Source organism: Molossus molossus, unplaced genomic scaffold (genome assembly GCF_014108415.1).
Source record: "Molossus molossus isolate mMolMol1 unplaced genomic scaffold, mMolMol1.p scaffold_m16_p_4, whole genome shotgun sequence".
Classification (NCBI taxonomy): domain Eukaryota; kingdom Metazoa; phylum Chordata; class Mammalia; order Chiroptera; family Molossidae; genus Molossus; species Molossus molossus.
Genome location: NW_023425377.1, coordinates 8,253,965 through 8,268,063, shown reverse-complemented (window position 1 = coordinate 8,268,063; position 14,099 = coordinate 8,253,965). Strand labels below are relative to the sequence as shown.

Below are 14,099 nucleotides of genomic sequence, written 5' to 3'. Positions count from 1 at the left end.
CTGTTGCCCAGTGTTAGGGGATATAACGTCAGGAAAATGGAACATTTTCATAAGGCTGAGGAGTTAAAAATCAAAATGTGCTGGAGAGTCATGTGCTACTTACAAGACTCGAAGATTCTTGAGTCCAGCGAAGTCCATCTTGGTGATCCTGGTGATGTTATTTCTGTCCAGGTCACTGAAATGGAGAGAACATTTGGGTAAGATTTTTTTCAGGTTACATATATGTTTTATTCAACCCAGACTGGCTTGGACTGGAGGGATGTTCGTTGTCAAAAAGAAGGCAATTCCAACGATTAATGATATCCCCCGAGGATGCCCAACTAACCTTAAGGATATTGTATGGAATAAGCTATCCATTATGTATGTAGTAGAGCCCGGTTATATGTAGCTGCCTGGCTTGTGTTGCCCCTTTATCAGGTCACAAATTTTTCTTTGGAAGCTCCCCTCCCCCAACTCACAGATCATGTCATGTAAGTGGCGCTGACCCTTCAGCTCCGCTCCAGGAATGAGCACCTAATCCAAGCCAGGCTTATAAGCAACTTCACCCCCTCTGACACAGTCATTGTTTCAAGAATGCATACATGACTCAAAGTCCCAAAAGGTTTCTCTCTACTGGGGTCGCTGAGCTGTTCAGCACTGCCAGAACCATCTTGCCCATGAGCTTTCCAGAGTTAAGAGATGAAACAAGACTGATTCCTGGTGCTATCTATGAGTATCTGGAGACACACATGCCGGAAGCCAGACACCTCTGTAATTTGAGATCGTATGGAGCCACTCTATGCCGTCTCCCTTATATTTTGACTTAAATCAGTTTGAGTTGCATTTGCCATCACTTGAAATCAAAACGATCTTGTTGACTCCTAGCTAGTACTTGTCTATTTTCCAGCTAGTTTGAGAACTTCCCGAGGGCAAAGACCATATTTCATGTAACTCCATAGTCCAGTAAGGTAGATTTTGTGCTTGGCACAGAGTAGAAGTAATGTTGTTAATTTCATCTGACAGCTACATGGATTACTCCTGCCTCAATTTGTAGGCTTAATATTCTAAAAATGGTCCCAAAGAGGAGAATTTGTTATGGAAGAACTGACAGTGTTAGGGTGGCGTTGATGTTGGGGAGAAGGAAGCACCATGGGGGTAGAAAGCCAGAATTAGGGAAAATCAAGGTCAAGAATGAACCTGTAAACAACTGTATAAATGTTGTGTTCACTAAAATGACCTAAGAAGACCAGACACAAAAAAAGGACCATAAATAATGCTCTAATTCTGAATAATGAATGCTAAACAATTAATTCTTATTTACCATGCCTTCCTTATAAGAAACTTTTCAGGGCTTTGCCAAATGAGAGTTGCAACAAGGTATCTGTAAACTAACAGGCTTTGCTTTACTCTAGAACATTTAGCTACTAAGAGGACATTTCTCGGTGAGGGCTTCCTATCTAAACGTTCACTTTAGTAGTCCCGGCTTTTCCCCAGCATGGCTCTCTGCAGTTTCAGCTGCCCATGGTTAACTGTGATGCAAAACTATTAAATGGGCTTTGGCTAGTTTGGGTCAGTGGTCAGAGCGTTGGCCCATGGTCCAAAGAGTTGCGGGTTCGATTCCGATCAAGGGCACATACCTCAGTTGCAGTTCAGTCGGGGTCGTGCGGGAGGCAGCCAATCTATGTGTCTCTCTCACACTGATGTTTCTCTCTCCCCCTCCCTCCTACTCCATCTGAAGATAAATGAAAAAATATCCTCGGGTGAGAATTAAAAAAAAAAAAATTAAATGGAAAATTCCAGAAATAGACAATTTATACGTTTTGAATTGTGCGCCATTCTGAGCAGCGTAGTGAAATCTCACACCTTCCCACTCTGTTCTGCCAGGACGTGAATCATCCCTTTGTCCAACGTCACGCTGTGAATGCTACCGGCCCATTAGTCATTCAGTAGACGACTCAGTTATCAGATGGACTATTGTGCTTGTGTTCAAGTCACCCTTATTTTACTTAATGATGGGCCCCAAGCACAAGAGTAATGATGCTGGCGATTCGGATATGCCAAAGAGAAGCTGCAAAGTGCTTCTTTCAAAGGTGAAAAGGGCCCTATCAGGAGTGGCTCAGTTGACTGAGCATCATCCCTTGCAATGCCAGGTCACAGGTTCAATTCCCGGTCAGGGCACATACCCAGGGTTGTGAGTTCAATCCCCAGTAGGGGGCATGCAGGAGACAGCTGATGGATGTTTCTCTTTCTCCCTGTTCCTTCCTCTCTCAAATCAATAAAAACATATTTTTTTCAAAAAAGTGAAAAGGGCCCTGACTGGTGTGGCTCAGCAGTGGGAGCCTTGGCCTGCGGACCAGAGTCACGGGTTTGATTCCGGTCAGGGGCACGTGCCTCAGTTGCAGTTCTGTCCCCAGGCCCTGTTCCCCAGCCCTGGTTGGGGTTGTGCAGGAGGCAGCCAGTTGATGTGTGTCTCCCACATCGATGTCCCCCCCCACTCTATCTGAAGATAAATGAAGAAATGTATCCTCCGAGGAGGATTTAAAAAAAAAAAAAAGTGAAAAGGAATTAGATAAAGGAACAAACACAGTATATAGAGGACTCAGTACTACCTGCAGTTTCAGGCACCCTCTGGCTGCCTTGGAAGTTATGCACCATGGATAAGGAGGGGCTACTGGACTTTCCTGGGTTTCCTAGTCAGGCCTAAAGTTGCCATCCTGTAATCGGGCCTCGGTAAGACTCACGAGATCCACAGTTGCATAAGGAGAACGGGGCAACAGTGTTCAGATTCTAGCACTGTGCAGTCGGGAAAAACCAAGGTTGGGGAGAGATCACGTCCCTGATACAGAAATAATACTGACATAAAAATGAAGTGGGTCCTTGAGGAACCTTACCCGGGAACCATGCCCACTCCTCATCCAGTGTCCCACTATCTAAAATAGCCAGGTTGTGTCTTAATTAGCCTGTGCTGGAGACAGGCAGCGTTTGGACCTCTTGGACTAAGCTGAGTGCTGGTGCAGAAGAGCAAGAACTGCACAGGGAAATAGAGAAGGTGGCTTATACCAGGGTTAGGTACACAGACAGACATCTGTGCATGCTCATAATCACCCTGAGTATTCTTCTCACCTCCCAACACAATTGGGAAGGTTGTTGGGGGACCTTGACAACTGTGAATATGACAGTGCAACTAAGGGTTTAATTACGGGACACAGCATGGTATCTCAGTGGCTATGGCACCAGCATCTTTCAGTTAATATTTATGATGTGAAGGGGCACAAAGTGTGCCGCTGCACTGCTGAGGACTGGGAGTCGGGGTTTCGCTGAGGACTGGGAGGCTGCCCTGGGGACCTAGTGTCTGGGAGGCTGAGCTTCAGAGGCAAGCAGCCCTGGGTTCAGTCTCTACCCGCGCCACCTAATGAGCGACCTCAAGGCGATTCACTGCATCTCTGAGGCTCAGTTTCTCCATCCACAAAATGAGGGTGACAGTCGTGACCTCAAGAGTTTTTATGGGGGTTAAATAACACGATGCATGCACAGTGCTTATCTGACACTTGTTAAATACTCAATCACGGCAGCTATTGTTACTATAATTAGTTGAACTGAACACCCTACCCCCACCTCCACTCTGAAATTTCAATGCACCCAGAGCAGCTGACTGCCCCACCCCAAACTCTATGCTTAGAGATGAACCCTGGGATCCCCAAGAGACTCGGTTGGCAGGCAATCTCCCTACAGGTAAAAACAGGGGTGTTTTTACAGGCAGCACCATGAGTGGCCTCTCCCTGGAAACATTTCTATGACACCTATTTCCATGGTATCTTCCCCTCCCCCATCCAAAACATGCACACTGCCAGGCTGCCAGGGAGCATATGGGCTTTGAGGCGAGATAGGTCAGGGTTCACAATTCTGTCCACTCCTCCTCCCAGCCTTGTGAGTTTGCATGATTTACTTAACTTCCCTGAGCCTCCCTCTTTACGTGACCCTCTCCTACTTGCAGACTTGCAGTGGTGAGAGGTACAAAGCCTGGACTGCAAATATGTCTGGCTAAAAATCAGAATTAATAAATATAACCCTGAGAAGAGGCTGTACTACCTCATGTGCTCATCCCTCCCTCGCCCCTATCATCCCCGTCCAGGCTCCTCCGGACCCTTAGATTTCTCAGCCTTCACCTTTGGCCCAGGATGAGTTCTGAACCCTCTGCAGGCATGGTCCCATCTGGGGGGACCCTGAATGGGGAAGCCATTATAGTATCTAGATGTGGGGTGGGGAAGCAGAGTGGTTTTAAAACATGTCTGCAGCCGGGTCCGTGTGGCTTAGTGAACTGAGCCTCGTCCCATGGACTGAGAGGTCCCAGTTGATTCCCAGTCAGGGCACATGCCCCGGTTGTGGGCTCCATCCCCAGTAGGGGGCGTGCAGGAGATGCCGATCGATGTTTCTCTCTCACATCGATGTTTCTATCTCCCTTCCTCTCTCTCTCCAAAAAAAAAAACAACAAAAAAAACACAATAAAAACATATTAAAAAACAACAACAACATGCCTGCAGATGGTTTCTTTGACACATCTGCCATCAAGAGGTGGAGTGTATGCCCCTTTCCCTTGAACTTGAGCAGGTCTTTGTGACCGACTGGACAAATCAGATTAGGGCAGAACTGATCAAGAACTTCTGTCTCTCAGAGCATCTGCACTGGAGCCCTGAGCGATCTTGTGGGAAGACCAGAAGGCCTTGCAGGGTGAGAGAGGGAGGGAGGAGGGGTGGGCAGAAAGAGATGCCTGAGGAACCCTAGCTGCTTCAGCCCTGGTGTTTAAATCTTTTAGCCCAGAGGCCAAGTACATAAGGATAGACACCTTCGAGACTGCAGCCCCAGCTACCATCTGGCGACAACGCATGACAAACTCTGAGCCAGATCGCCCAGCCAAATGACTTTTCTGAGTTTCTGTCCACAGACACTGTGATAGAGAATACCAAAATGAATGCTATGTCTTAAGCCATTAAATTTGGGAATGATTCATTTTGCAAAAAATCAAAACATGAAAGAGAAGGAAAGAGGAAACCACCTTCCAAATATGTAATTGACCATTAACAACGGACCTGCATTCACATGACTCTCACGTGTCCTTTCTGAGGCCTGCCTGCCGTCCCTGAGACTCTCAGAGGTGTTCTTATGGTCAGGGACAGCTCATGGGGCTGAAGGCACCTGCGTCACTCTAGGGATGAGGTAAGAAGTGGCACTTCTCTGAGGCTGAGGAGTAAGACTGTGCAATGAGGGCTGCCTGTCCCTCATGGAGCTTAGGATACCATGGGAATCACCCTGATGTTATCTAGTCATCACAATAACTGGGTACCACTCGTTAAACATTGTGTTAGAGACGGGCAAGTTGTCCACCAAACCATTTCCCTCTGTTTGGTGCACACAGAGACTGCATTTCCCAGCTGCCCTTGCAGGCAGGTGCAGCCATGTACCTGAGTTCTCACTATCACATGTGCTGCCTTCGGCTTTGACCCATAAAACTTCCTGCTCTGGAGTGAGCAGATCCAATGGACTCCAAGAACAGCAAACAGAAAGAGCCTGAGTCCCTGAATGACTGCGTGGAACGGAGATCTCCTCTCCCCTGCCTCCCCTTCACCCACATTAGACTCCCAGACATGTTCAAAAAACACTTCTTAAGACGCTGACATTTTGCGACTATTTGTTATAGCAGTCTACATTGACAAGTGCAATAGTTCTGAGTCAGGAGCTTTGCATTCTTTTTTTCTTTCTTCTCTTTGCAACTACTCTGAAAGGTAGATATTAGTTGTCCTTCAACAGATTAAAATACTGAAGATCATCCTTAGTAAGAGTTTATATTTATTGGGCCCAAACTATGCACCAGGCACTGTGCTAAAAACTTCATGTTCTTTCTCTCTTATCCAGACAGCAATCATAAATCATAGGTACTATTACTATCCCATTTCCCACATGAGGAAACTGAAGCTTAGTCTCCCCCTCTACACCCCAGCTTGGAAGATTTTACCAACAAAGCAAGTTACCGTGAGGTCATACAACCAATAGGCGGCAAAGCCTGGGCAGTGAACTTGAACTCTAGATGCAAAGGTCATGTTTTTAATCACATCACGCTGCCCATCCACAACCTGAGCCCAGGTAACTTCTACTGCGTCCATTGAACTGGTGACTACATGAATACATGGAACAGAACAGAAGAGAATCTCTCACCCTCGTGTCTTGAAAGAAGCAGAGGGGTATTCCCAGGGACTTCCCCACACCCCATCACGGCCGAGAGGGCTCATTTCCTAGCCTGTTGCCCAGGGAGGTCTGGGAGCGCTGAGCTCCTCTGCAAACCCAGGCAGAAGTGCTTTCTTGCTATTTTCGTCAATGTCTGGTTTCTGCCATGTTGCCTCCATAAACAGGCATCGCCATGGTAATCGCCTGCATTATGTTTCCCCATCCCAATTCTAAATCACAAACCACCACTGTGACTTGCAGCTTTGTGGTATTTTCACATCTGTTTGACACCTTGGGTGGGGTGGAAGAGGAAGAAGAATTTAGAACAACATTGGAAAAAAAGGACAAAACTGTTCTAGGGCAGGCCTCGCTCCCTGTCCTGGCACACGTGCATTCATGCCCTTCTTCCGATTCATTCTGGGGCATCCCTGCCAAGTTTCTGTTTGCTGTGGCCATGTGGGAAGCGGGAGCTGCAAAATCATCTCCTGGTGATGCCGCTAGCATGGTGTGGAGAAAAGGGTTCAACTGTAAGCCCAGAAGATGCTGCAGGGCAAAGCAAGACATTCCTTCTCCCCTTCCTTCCTCCCCCTCTTCCCCTCGCTTCCATCCTTTCTTTCTTCCGACAAGGCACCTTTATGAAACACCTGTTCTGGACCTGGCACTCTGATTGTGGCTAGGGATAGAGTGTTGAACAGCAACTAAAGAGTTCCTTTCGGGGAACTTTTATTCCCCTGGTGAGTGTGGCAGACAGACTATAGGGTGCCTCCATGATCCACCTCCTGGAATTACCGCCCTGTGTAATCCCCACTCCTTGAGTGTGGACAGGAAGTGCTGACTTGCTTTTAACCAATATAACACAGCCAAGATGACAGGATGTCACCTCTGTGATGACATTACACACGAATGTAATGCATGTCTTGCTAGGGGACTCTCCCTTGCTACCTGTGATGAAGCCAGTGGCCACATCAGGGAGGCACACAGGGCAAGAACTGAGGGGAGCCTCCACAGGCAACCAACAAAGAACTGAGAATGACCAGCAAGAGCCTGGAGCCCCCAGTCTAACATGCTGCAGGGGACTACATTCTGCCAACTTCAAGAGCTTGAACATGGCTCTGTCACCAGCTGAGCCTTCCGATGAGTCCTCAGCCCTAACCGACACTCAACTGCAGCTCTGTAAGACCCCGACGTGAGGCCCTCGGCTACCTGTGTGGAAGTAAGTAGCAGTTATTTTAAGCCACCAGGTTAGTGGTAAGACTGTTATGCAGCAATAGAGAACTAATACACTGGGACCCAGGCAACCACAAACAACAGAACTACAGATGACGAGGAAGTAACTAGGAAGTTATTTCAGGGTGAGATAAGGAGAACGAAGGTGCTGAGGAGAGGAAGTGGGGGCACCAGCAAGCGTGGTCATGAGGGAGCAATACCTGGTCTGAGACACAAAGGAAAAGAAGGAGCCAGCCGAGCGCAGAGGCTGAAGAAAAACAGCATGGCAAAGGCCCTGAGTAGAGACAGTATTTGGAGGATCTGAGCGACAGGACGGAAGTCAGACACTGGAGCAGAATGTCACCAAGTAGTATCCCAGAGGCAGGTGGCACCCAGACTGTGGGGCATCCATGGGGCAGACTTCAAGGCTTCAGCAATCAGAACCACGGAAGGGGAGGAGGGGTCAAGCAGGAAATGCCTGACTTAACAGCCCTCAGCCTCTTTCTCCTGACATCTCCTGCCCCCTACAACCAGATTCAGTTCCCCCAAATGCCAATCTCTTTCACAGGTGCAAGAGCACTACAGAGGCGGGTCTCACTAATATTCTCAGCCTTCTTCGTTGAATTCTCTCTTCTTCTGGTCCATAAACATTTACTGAGCCCCTACCACATCCTGGAACTGTGCTAGGCTCTCTATTAAGAAACATGTTCCTGCTATTGGCTGGCTTTGAAAGCTACCAACATCCTTTCTCCATCCAAACCCTACCACTACGTGATGGGTTGAACTGTGTTCCCTCGAAAGATGAAGTCCCAACTCCCGGTCCCTGTGAACGTAGCCCTGTCTGGAAACAGGGCCTTGCAGAGGTAGTCAGGTTCAGATGAAGCCACTAGGGCCGAATCCAAGGTGACTGGCGTCCTTGTGAGATGAAAACAATAGACACACTGGGAGAGCGCCGTGTCACGACAGAAGCACAGAGTGGGGTCATGTGGCGGCAAGCCAAGGACGGCTGAGGATGGACAGCCACACCAGAAGCTGGTAGGACACAAGGAAACATCCCCCTGCATGGACTTCAGAGTGAGCACGGCCCCACTGACTCCTCAGTCTCGGCTTCCAGCCCCGGAACGAGAACAAAACACATCCCTGTGTTTGAAGCCGCCCGTCTGGGGCGCTGTCACAGCAGCCTCGGGAGACTGGCGCACCCTTTCATGCCTTTCGAGGTCCCCCCCCCCCCCCGCAGCTTTCCCTGCCTCTCCGTCCTACACCAACCTCTCCCCTCCCCGATTCTCTAACTTCTGCCTCATTTAGCCCCTGGACAACTCATTCCAGGCTTTCGCCACATTCCCGTCTACCTCGCGTGCTGCTGCCTGCTTCCTGTGTGCGCCTCTGTCCCGGAGGAGTGTGCAGCTCCGTGGGGGCCGTGGCCACAGGTTCCCCTCCCCTCGCTTTCTCCAGACCCCTCGGATGAAGCGAGGCCCCTGGGAGACACTCACAGGAACGTGCCCTGGTTTTCTCTGGATGCCGGGCAAAGAGTTTTGGTATTTATTTTTTTTATCCTCACTCGAGGACTTTTTTTTTCCATGTTTTGTTCAGACAGAGTGGGAGGGAGAGAGAGGAAGAGAGAGAGAGAGAAAGAGAGAGAGAGAGAGAGAAATATTGACGTGAAAGGGACACATCGAGTGGCTGCCACCCGCACGAACCGACCAGGGCCGGGGACAAACTGCAGCCAAGGTACGTGCCCTTTGCGGGAACCGAACCCGGGTCTCTCTGGACCGCAGGCCGACACTCTAACCACTGAACCACACTGGCCAGGGCACGTTTTCTTATTTTTTAAAACATTTGACATTTTGCTTATTGGGACTGTCGGTATTTTCCACAGTAAATATGTATTACTCATGCTCCCCCCCCCACCAAAAAACGTTGATCATGTGTGGTCCAGCTGACATAGGACTCTGCCCGTAGCTAAAGTGACCAGCCAAGCTACAGCCACTCAAGGCTCTGGAAATCTGGCCAGTTAGACGTTCTTTGATAAGCCCAAGGGCAGTTCTTTGAAGCTGCTCAGATTGCCTGCCCTGTGGTTGTCTTTCTGTCCTTGCGCCCTCTCCCAGCCCAAAGGACATACTGCCGTCCATCCATCTTCCCTAACGGGACAGAGGAGACAGCACGTGTTCAAGAACCATCAAATCACCATCCGCCAGTCCGGCAGCCCGTGTCCCTGCAGGTCACCCTCACAGAGCTCCCATCTCATGCTAACCTCTCCCGACTTGCACAACAGGAGGCATCATTCAACTATGCTCTGACTTCATTCTCGTCAGTTACATAACCACATGCGAGTTTAAAAACACACGCATTCGGGAGAGAAATGACTGAATTTGATTTAAAAAACTGGCTTCAGACTACCTCAGTTGTTTGGAAGCTAAGCCTCCCTGGGCTAAATTTCTGGCTTGGCAACACTCTCGCATATATAATTTTACACCTGCAAAAGTCTGCAGCCAGTGCTGTGCAGACAGCTACCTGCAGGGAGAACAGGCCAGAGGAAGGGGCAGCCTGCATGGCTGGATGTGGTGGTGAGGGCCCTGGAGGAGGGGTGAGTACGTGTCTCTGTTCTGACACCTCTTCCTCGCAGGAGGGCTCCCTCCCGGCCCGTCTTGCTGTTCGGCTCCAGGTTCTGGCAGGCGGGGGCACACACCGGCTGTATCTAGCTCTTTGCTGGAGGCAGTCGAGTAGAACTTGCAAACTGGTGGCCCACAGGCCAATGCTGGCCTGCAGGTATGTTTACCTGGTTCTAAGTATGGGTTTAAGATTTGTAAATTAATTGCCAATCTGCAAGAGTTTTACTTATAAATCTGGAATCCTGGGTTGTTGCCAAAAAATCACAGGATCTGATAACCCCGGGCCTTTGGGCCCACTGTGCCCTGGAGCTAAGAGGCAGCAACTACCCATTTCGGATAAGGCACGTTCTCTGCAGTGCCGTCAGTCCAGCTGGTCTGCTTCCCTCACGGATGTCACCTGCTTGGTCCTTACAGGCATTTCAGCTTGCGGTCCCTGCTCCAGAGCACACTATTTAAGAAAGCAGGCCTGGAATCAGATAGCCTGGGCTCAAACCTCACCAGAGAGTGGTGTGACTGCGGCACGTTACTGAACGCACCCCCAGCTTCCCTTTCTTCATCTATAAAGGGGGTATAACACCCTAGGATGTCGTGAGGATTGAAGGTGATAACGGTATTCTGGAATGGCCACTTATTCCTTCCTCGCAATGGTTTCCCGGGGATGCCTCTCAATCCAAGAGGTTCACCCTTTCTTGTCCTCCTTTATCATGAACAGAAATCTCAAACTCTTCCAAACTCTTCTCAGAAGGCCTCCTCTCCAAACCTTGCCCATGCTGCATGTAGAGCGTATGAAAATGCAGTTTACAAATCTCTGCAAGGCAGGAAACAACTCTCAGAAGAGCCTGGGGTCAGCCTTTGGAAATGTGACAAGAAACATCAGGCACATGGCATGACAGATACAATACTGTGTGTTAACCAAACAATTTCATTTTCCTCCTAGGTAAACAGCAAGATTAAACTTCCCAGTGCCCCTTGCATGTACGTGAGACCATAAGACAGATTTCTGATCACAAGAATGCTGACAGAAGTAATATATACCATTTCCGGTCAAGGCCACAGAACACCTTATACGACATCACACTCTCTCTCTTTTCTTATCTTCCTGGTATATGTAGATGGAAAAAGCCTGGGTTCCAGAGTGACTGTGTGGAGTATCGACCACCCACCAATACCCAGACCAACTGCACTGCTTACTGTGTTTTGCCACAGATATATCTGGGTCTCATTGTTCCCGAAGCATAGCCCTGTCTGTGCTGATGGATACGCATGGCACTACAGCAGAGTGGGAAAGAATGGCCTAGAAGCTAAGCAATCATGAACTTCCTCTGTGCATATTCCTATCTCATAGCATGACCTTGGGAAAACTACCTCTCCCAATTTTAAAAGGTGGAAAATATATGGATTGATTCCCCTAGGGTCAGAATCTCACTGACCCCAAATTATCCCCCAGGATAATTCTCATAGGCTTTGAACCCTATTAACTCACATTACTTTAAATTATGCTTTTTTTTTAAAAAAAAGGTCATCTAAGTTATAGTCTACAGAAGTACAAAAGCAGCAGCCAGCCCACATTAGGGTCTAAATAAATATCTGCAGAATGAGTATTACTACGCAAGAGCCAATGTGTACAGGGTATTTACCATGTGCTAAAATACTATGCCACGTACTTCACATTCAATCCCTCTTGTAATCCTTACCACCAGCCTGGGAGGTCAGTACTATTATTACTCCTATTTCATGAATGAACAAATGGAGGCACAGGGAGATTGAGACCCATGTCTGTGGTCACAAGCTGATAACTACCAAATGAGCATTTATATGCATGCATTCAGGTGTCAGTGCCTGAGAATTTAGCAATCAACTCCAAGAAATAAATACAGAGTCCCAAAGGGTGAAAGACCAATGGAAATGATCTAATCAGACAATTTTTGTAACATACTCAAAATTTTAGCTAAAGCAATAAACTCCAATTTCTTGGGAGTCAGGGGCATATCTTATTTATGTTTGAATCCTCAGGGTTCAGCACAATGCCTAGCACATAAAAGGCACAAATAAACATCTGTTTAATTACTAAATGATCTGGACCTGAGCTTTTTTTTTTTATATATATATGTTTTATTGATTTTTTTTAGAGAGAGAAAAAGGGAGAGAGAGATAGAAATATCAATGAGAGCCTGGCTAGTGTGGCTCAGTGGTTGAGCATCTATTCATGCACCAAAAGGTTGCCAGTTCGATTCCTGGTCAGGGCACATGCCCAGGTTGTGGGCCCAATCTCCAGTGGGGGGCATGCAGGAGGTGGCCAATCGATGTTCCCTCTCATGGATGTTTCTGTCTCTCTTTCCCCTCTCCCTTCCTCTCTCTAATATCAAATAAAAAACAAAAAACATTGATCAGCTACCTCTTCAACGCCCCCTACTGGGGATCAAGCCCGCAACCGGGACATGTGCCCTGACCGGGATTCGCACCAGGACCTCTCAGTCCATGGGAGGATGCTGAATCCCCTGAGCCACAATGGCTAGGCTAGACCTAAGCTTTTTGTAGACAGTTTTAACTGAGCTACATTTGTTCTTCATTGACCATGGCTTGAGATGCAAAGTCAGTGTCCATATTTCATTTACACCAGTACCAATTAGAACTAGAGTGACCATATAATTCCAAACTTCAGTGCTTTTACCAATCAAAGGGAATGCTTTTAAAAATTATATCAGGAAAACAGGCAGAGTTAGAACTGTCCTGAGCAAATCCATGTAAGCAGTGTTCCTAGTTAGAGCCACAAAATACCCACAATAGAGGTGAGTGAATAAACCATGGGGCCTCTTCTTCACATTCTTGTTCTTACAGAGTCCCCCTTTTTGGGTCACGCCACTTTAAAACCTATGCTATTTGGCTCTGGTCGGGTGGCTAAGTTGGTTGCAACACTGTCCCATACACCAAAAGGTTGCAGATTTGATTCCTAGTAAGAACACATACCTAGATTGTGGGTTCTATCCCTGGTCAGGGCACATACAGGAAGCAACTAATTGATATTTCTCTCTCTTGCTTGCGCCCTAAAAATTGATAAAAATATACCCTTTGGTGAGGACTTAAACAATAAAATGAAACCTATGCTATTGGTAGGACACATCATGATTAAGTGTCCTCTGAAAGATGCACAGCTCTAAGCCCGGCTGGCTGGCCGGCACACACACTATTAACTTTTAATACAGGTGCAGTAATCACTTTAAGAAAACAGAAAAGGGCAGCCCAAGAAATGCAATGATTGTTGCAGAAATATAAATATGGATTGCATTGGAACAGACTCCATACTTTGTATAAACACTAATAAAGTAAGTTCAGGCTGAGCTGTGACTTTAAAGGAAATTCTTCCCCATAAACATGTCCTGCCATGCCCTAATAACTCTTTAATTTGATGCACATTTGGGAAGGATGATGCGAAGTAATCACAGAATAATGTTAAGGTCTGTTGCGAAGGAGGAGTGGTGGTGGAGGGGATGTGATGCAACTTGGAGCTTCACCATCCACCACAGAGTTGGCTTCTTTGCACATTTCACACATGGAGGGAATTTGCCGAGTGACATGCAGGAAATCAGAGACAGGTCTTTGCAGGTTAAGCATAAGAAAATTCTGGATGTCATCTGAGGGTGCTATGTGAGACTCCTGGCTCATCCATTTCTGGCCTGCCTTCTCTTGTTGGAGGCAGTAGAAGTTGGAGTCCACTTGCATGCGGACTCTCCCTTTCCTAGACCAGGTTCTTTGAATTTCAACTAGGCTGTAAGCTCCTCGAGAGCAGATAAAACTTCTTATCCATCTAATGTCCCCTACACAGGGCCGACACCGCCTTATACCTGGAGAAGGCCGAATGGCACAGTCGATGACAACCTGACCAGTAGCTGCTGCACTAAGGCTCAGGACCCCACCCCATAACTTACTAATCTCAAGAGTGGGCCACTCTTCTTGTCTGCAAAATGGGGTAACAGCACTTGCTGGGCCTCCGAGAGCTTTGGGAAAGGGTTTTATACATTAAATAAGAGTTGTACAAATGTAGAAAGTTATTATTGCTGGGAAGGTATAATAATGATTAACAAAAAT

The 14,099-nt window shown here is 47.6% G+C and overlaps 1 protein-coding gene across 2 annotated transcripts in view; it reads right to left on the bottom strand.

The window, feature by feature from the left end:
- Positions 1–14,099, bottom strand: part of SLIT3 (slit guidance ligand 3) — a 552,483-nt gene that overhangs the window by 509,657 nt on the left and 28,727 nt on the right. For both annotated transcript variants that reach the window (XM_036240296.1, XM_036240297.1), the window contains exon 2: positions 104–175. In XM_036240296.1, the coding sequence (XP_036096189.1) occupies positions 104–175 (72 nt within the window). The remainder of the gene's footprint in view (positions 1–103; positions 176–14,099) is intronic.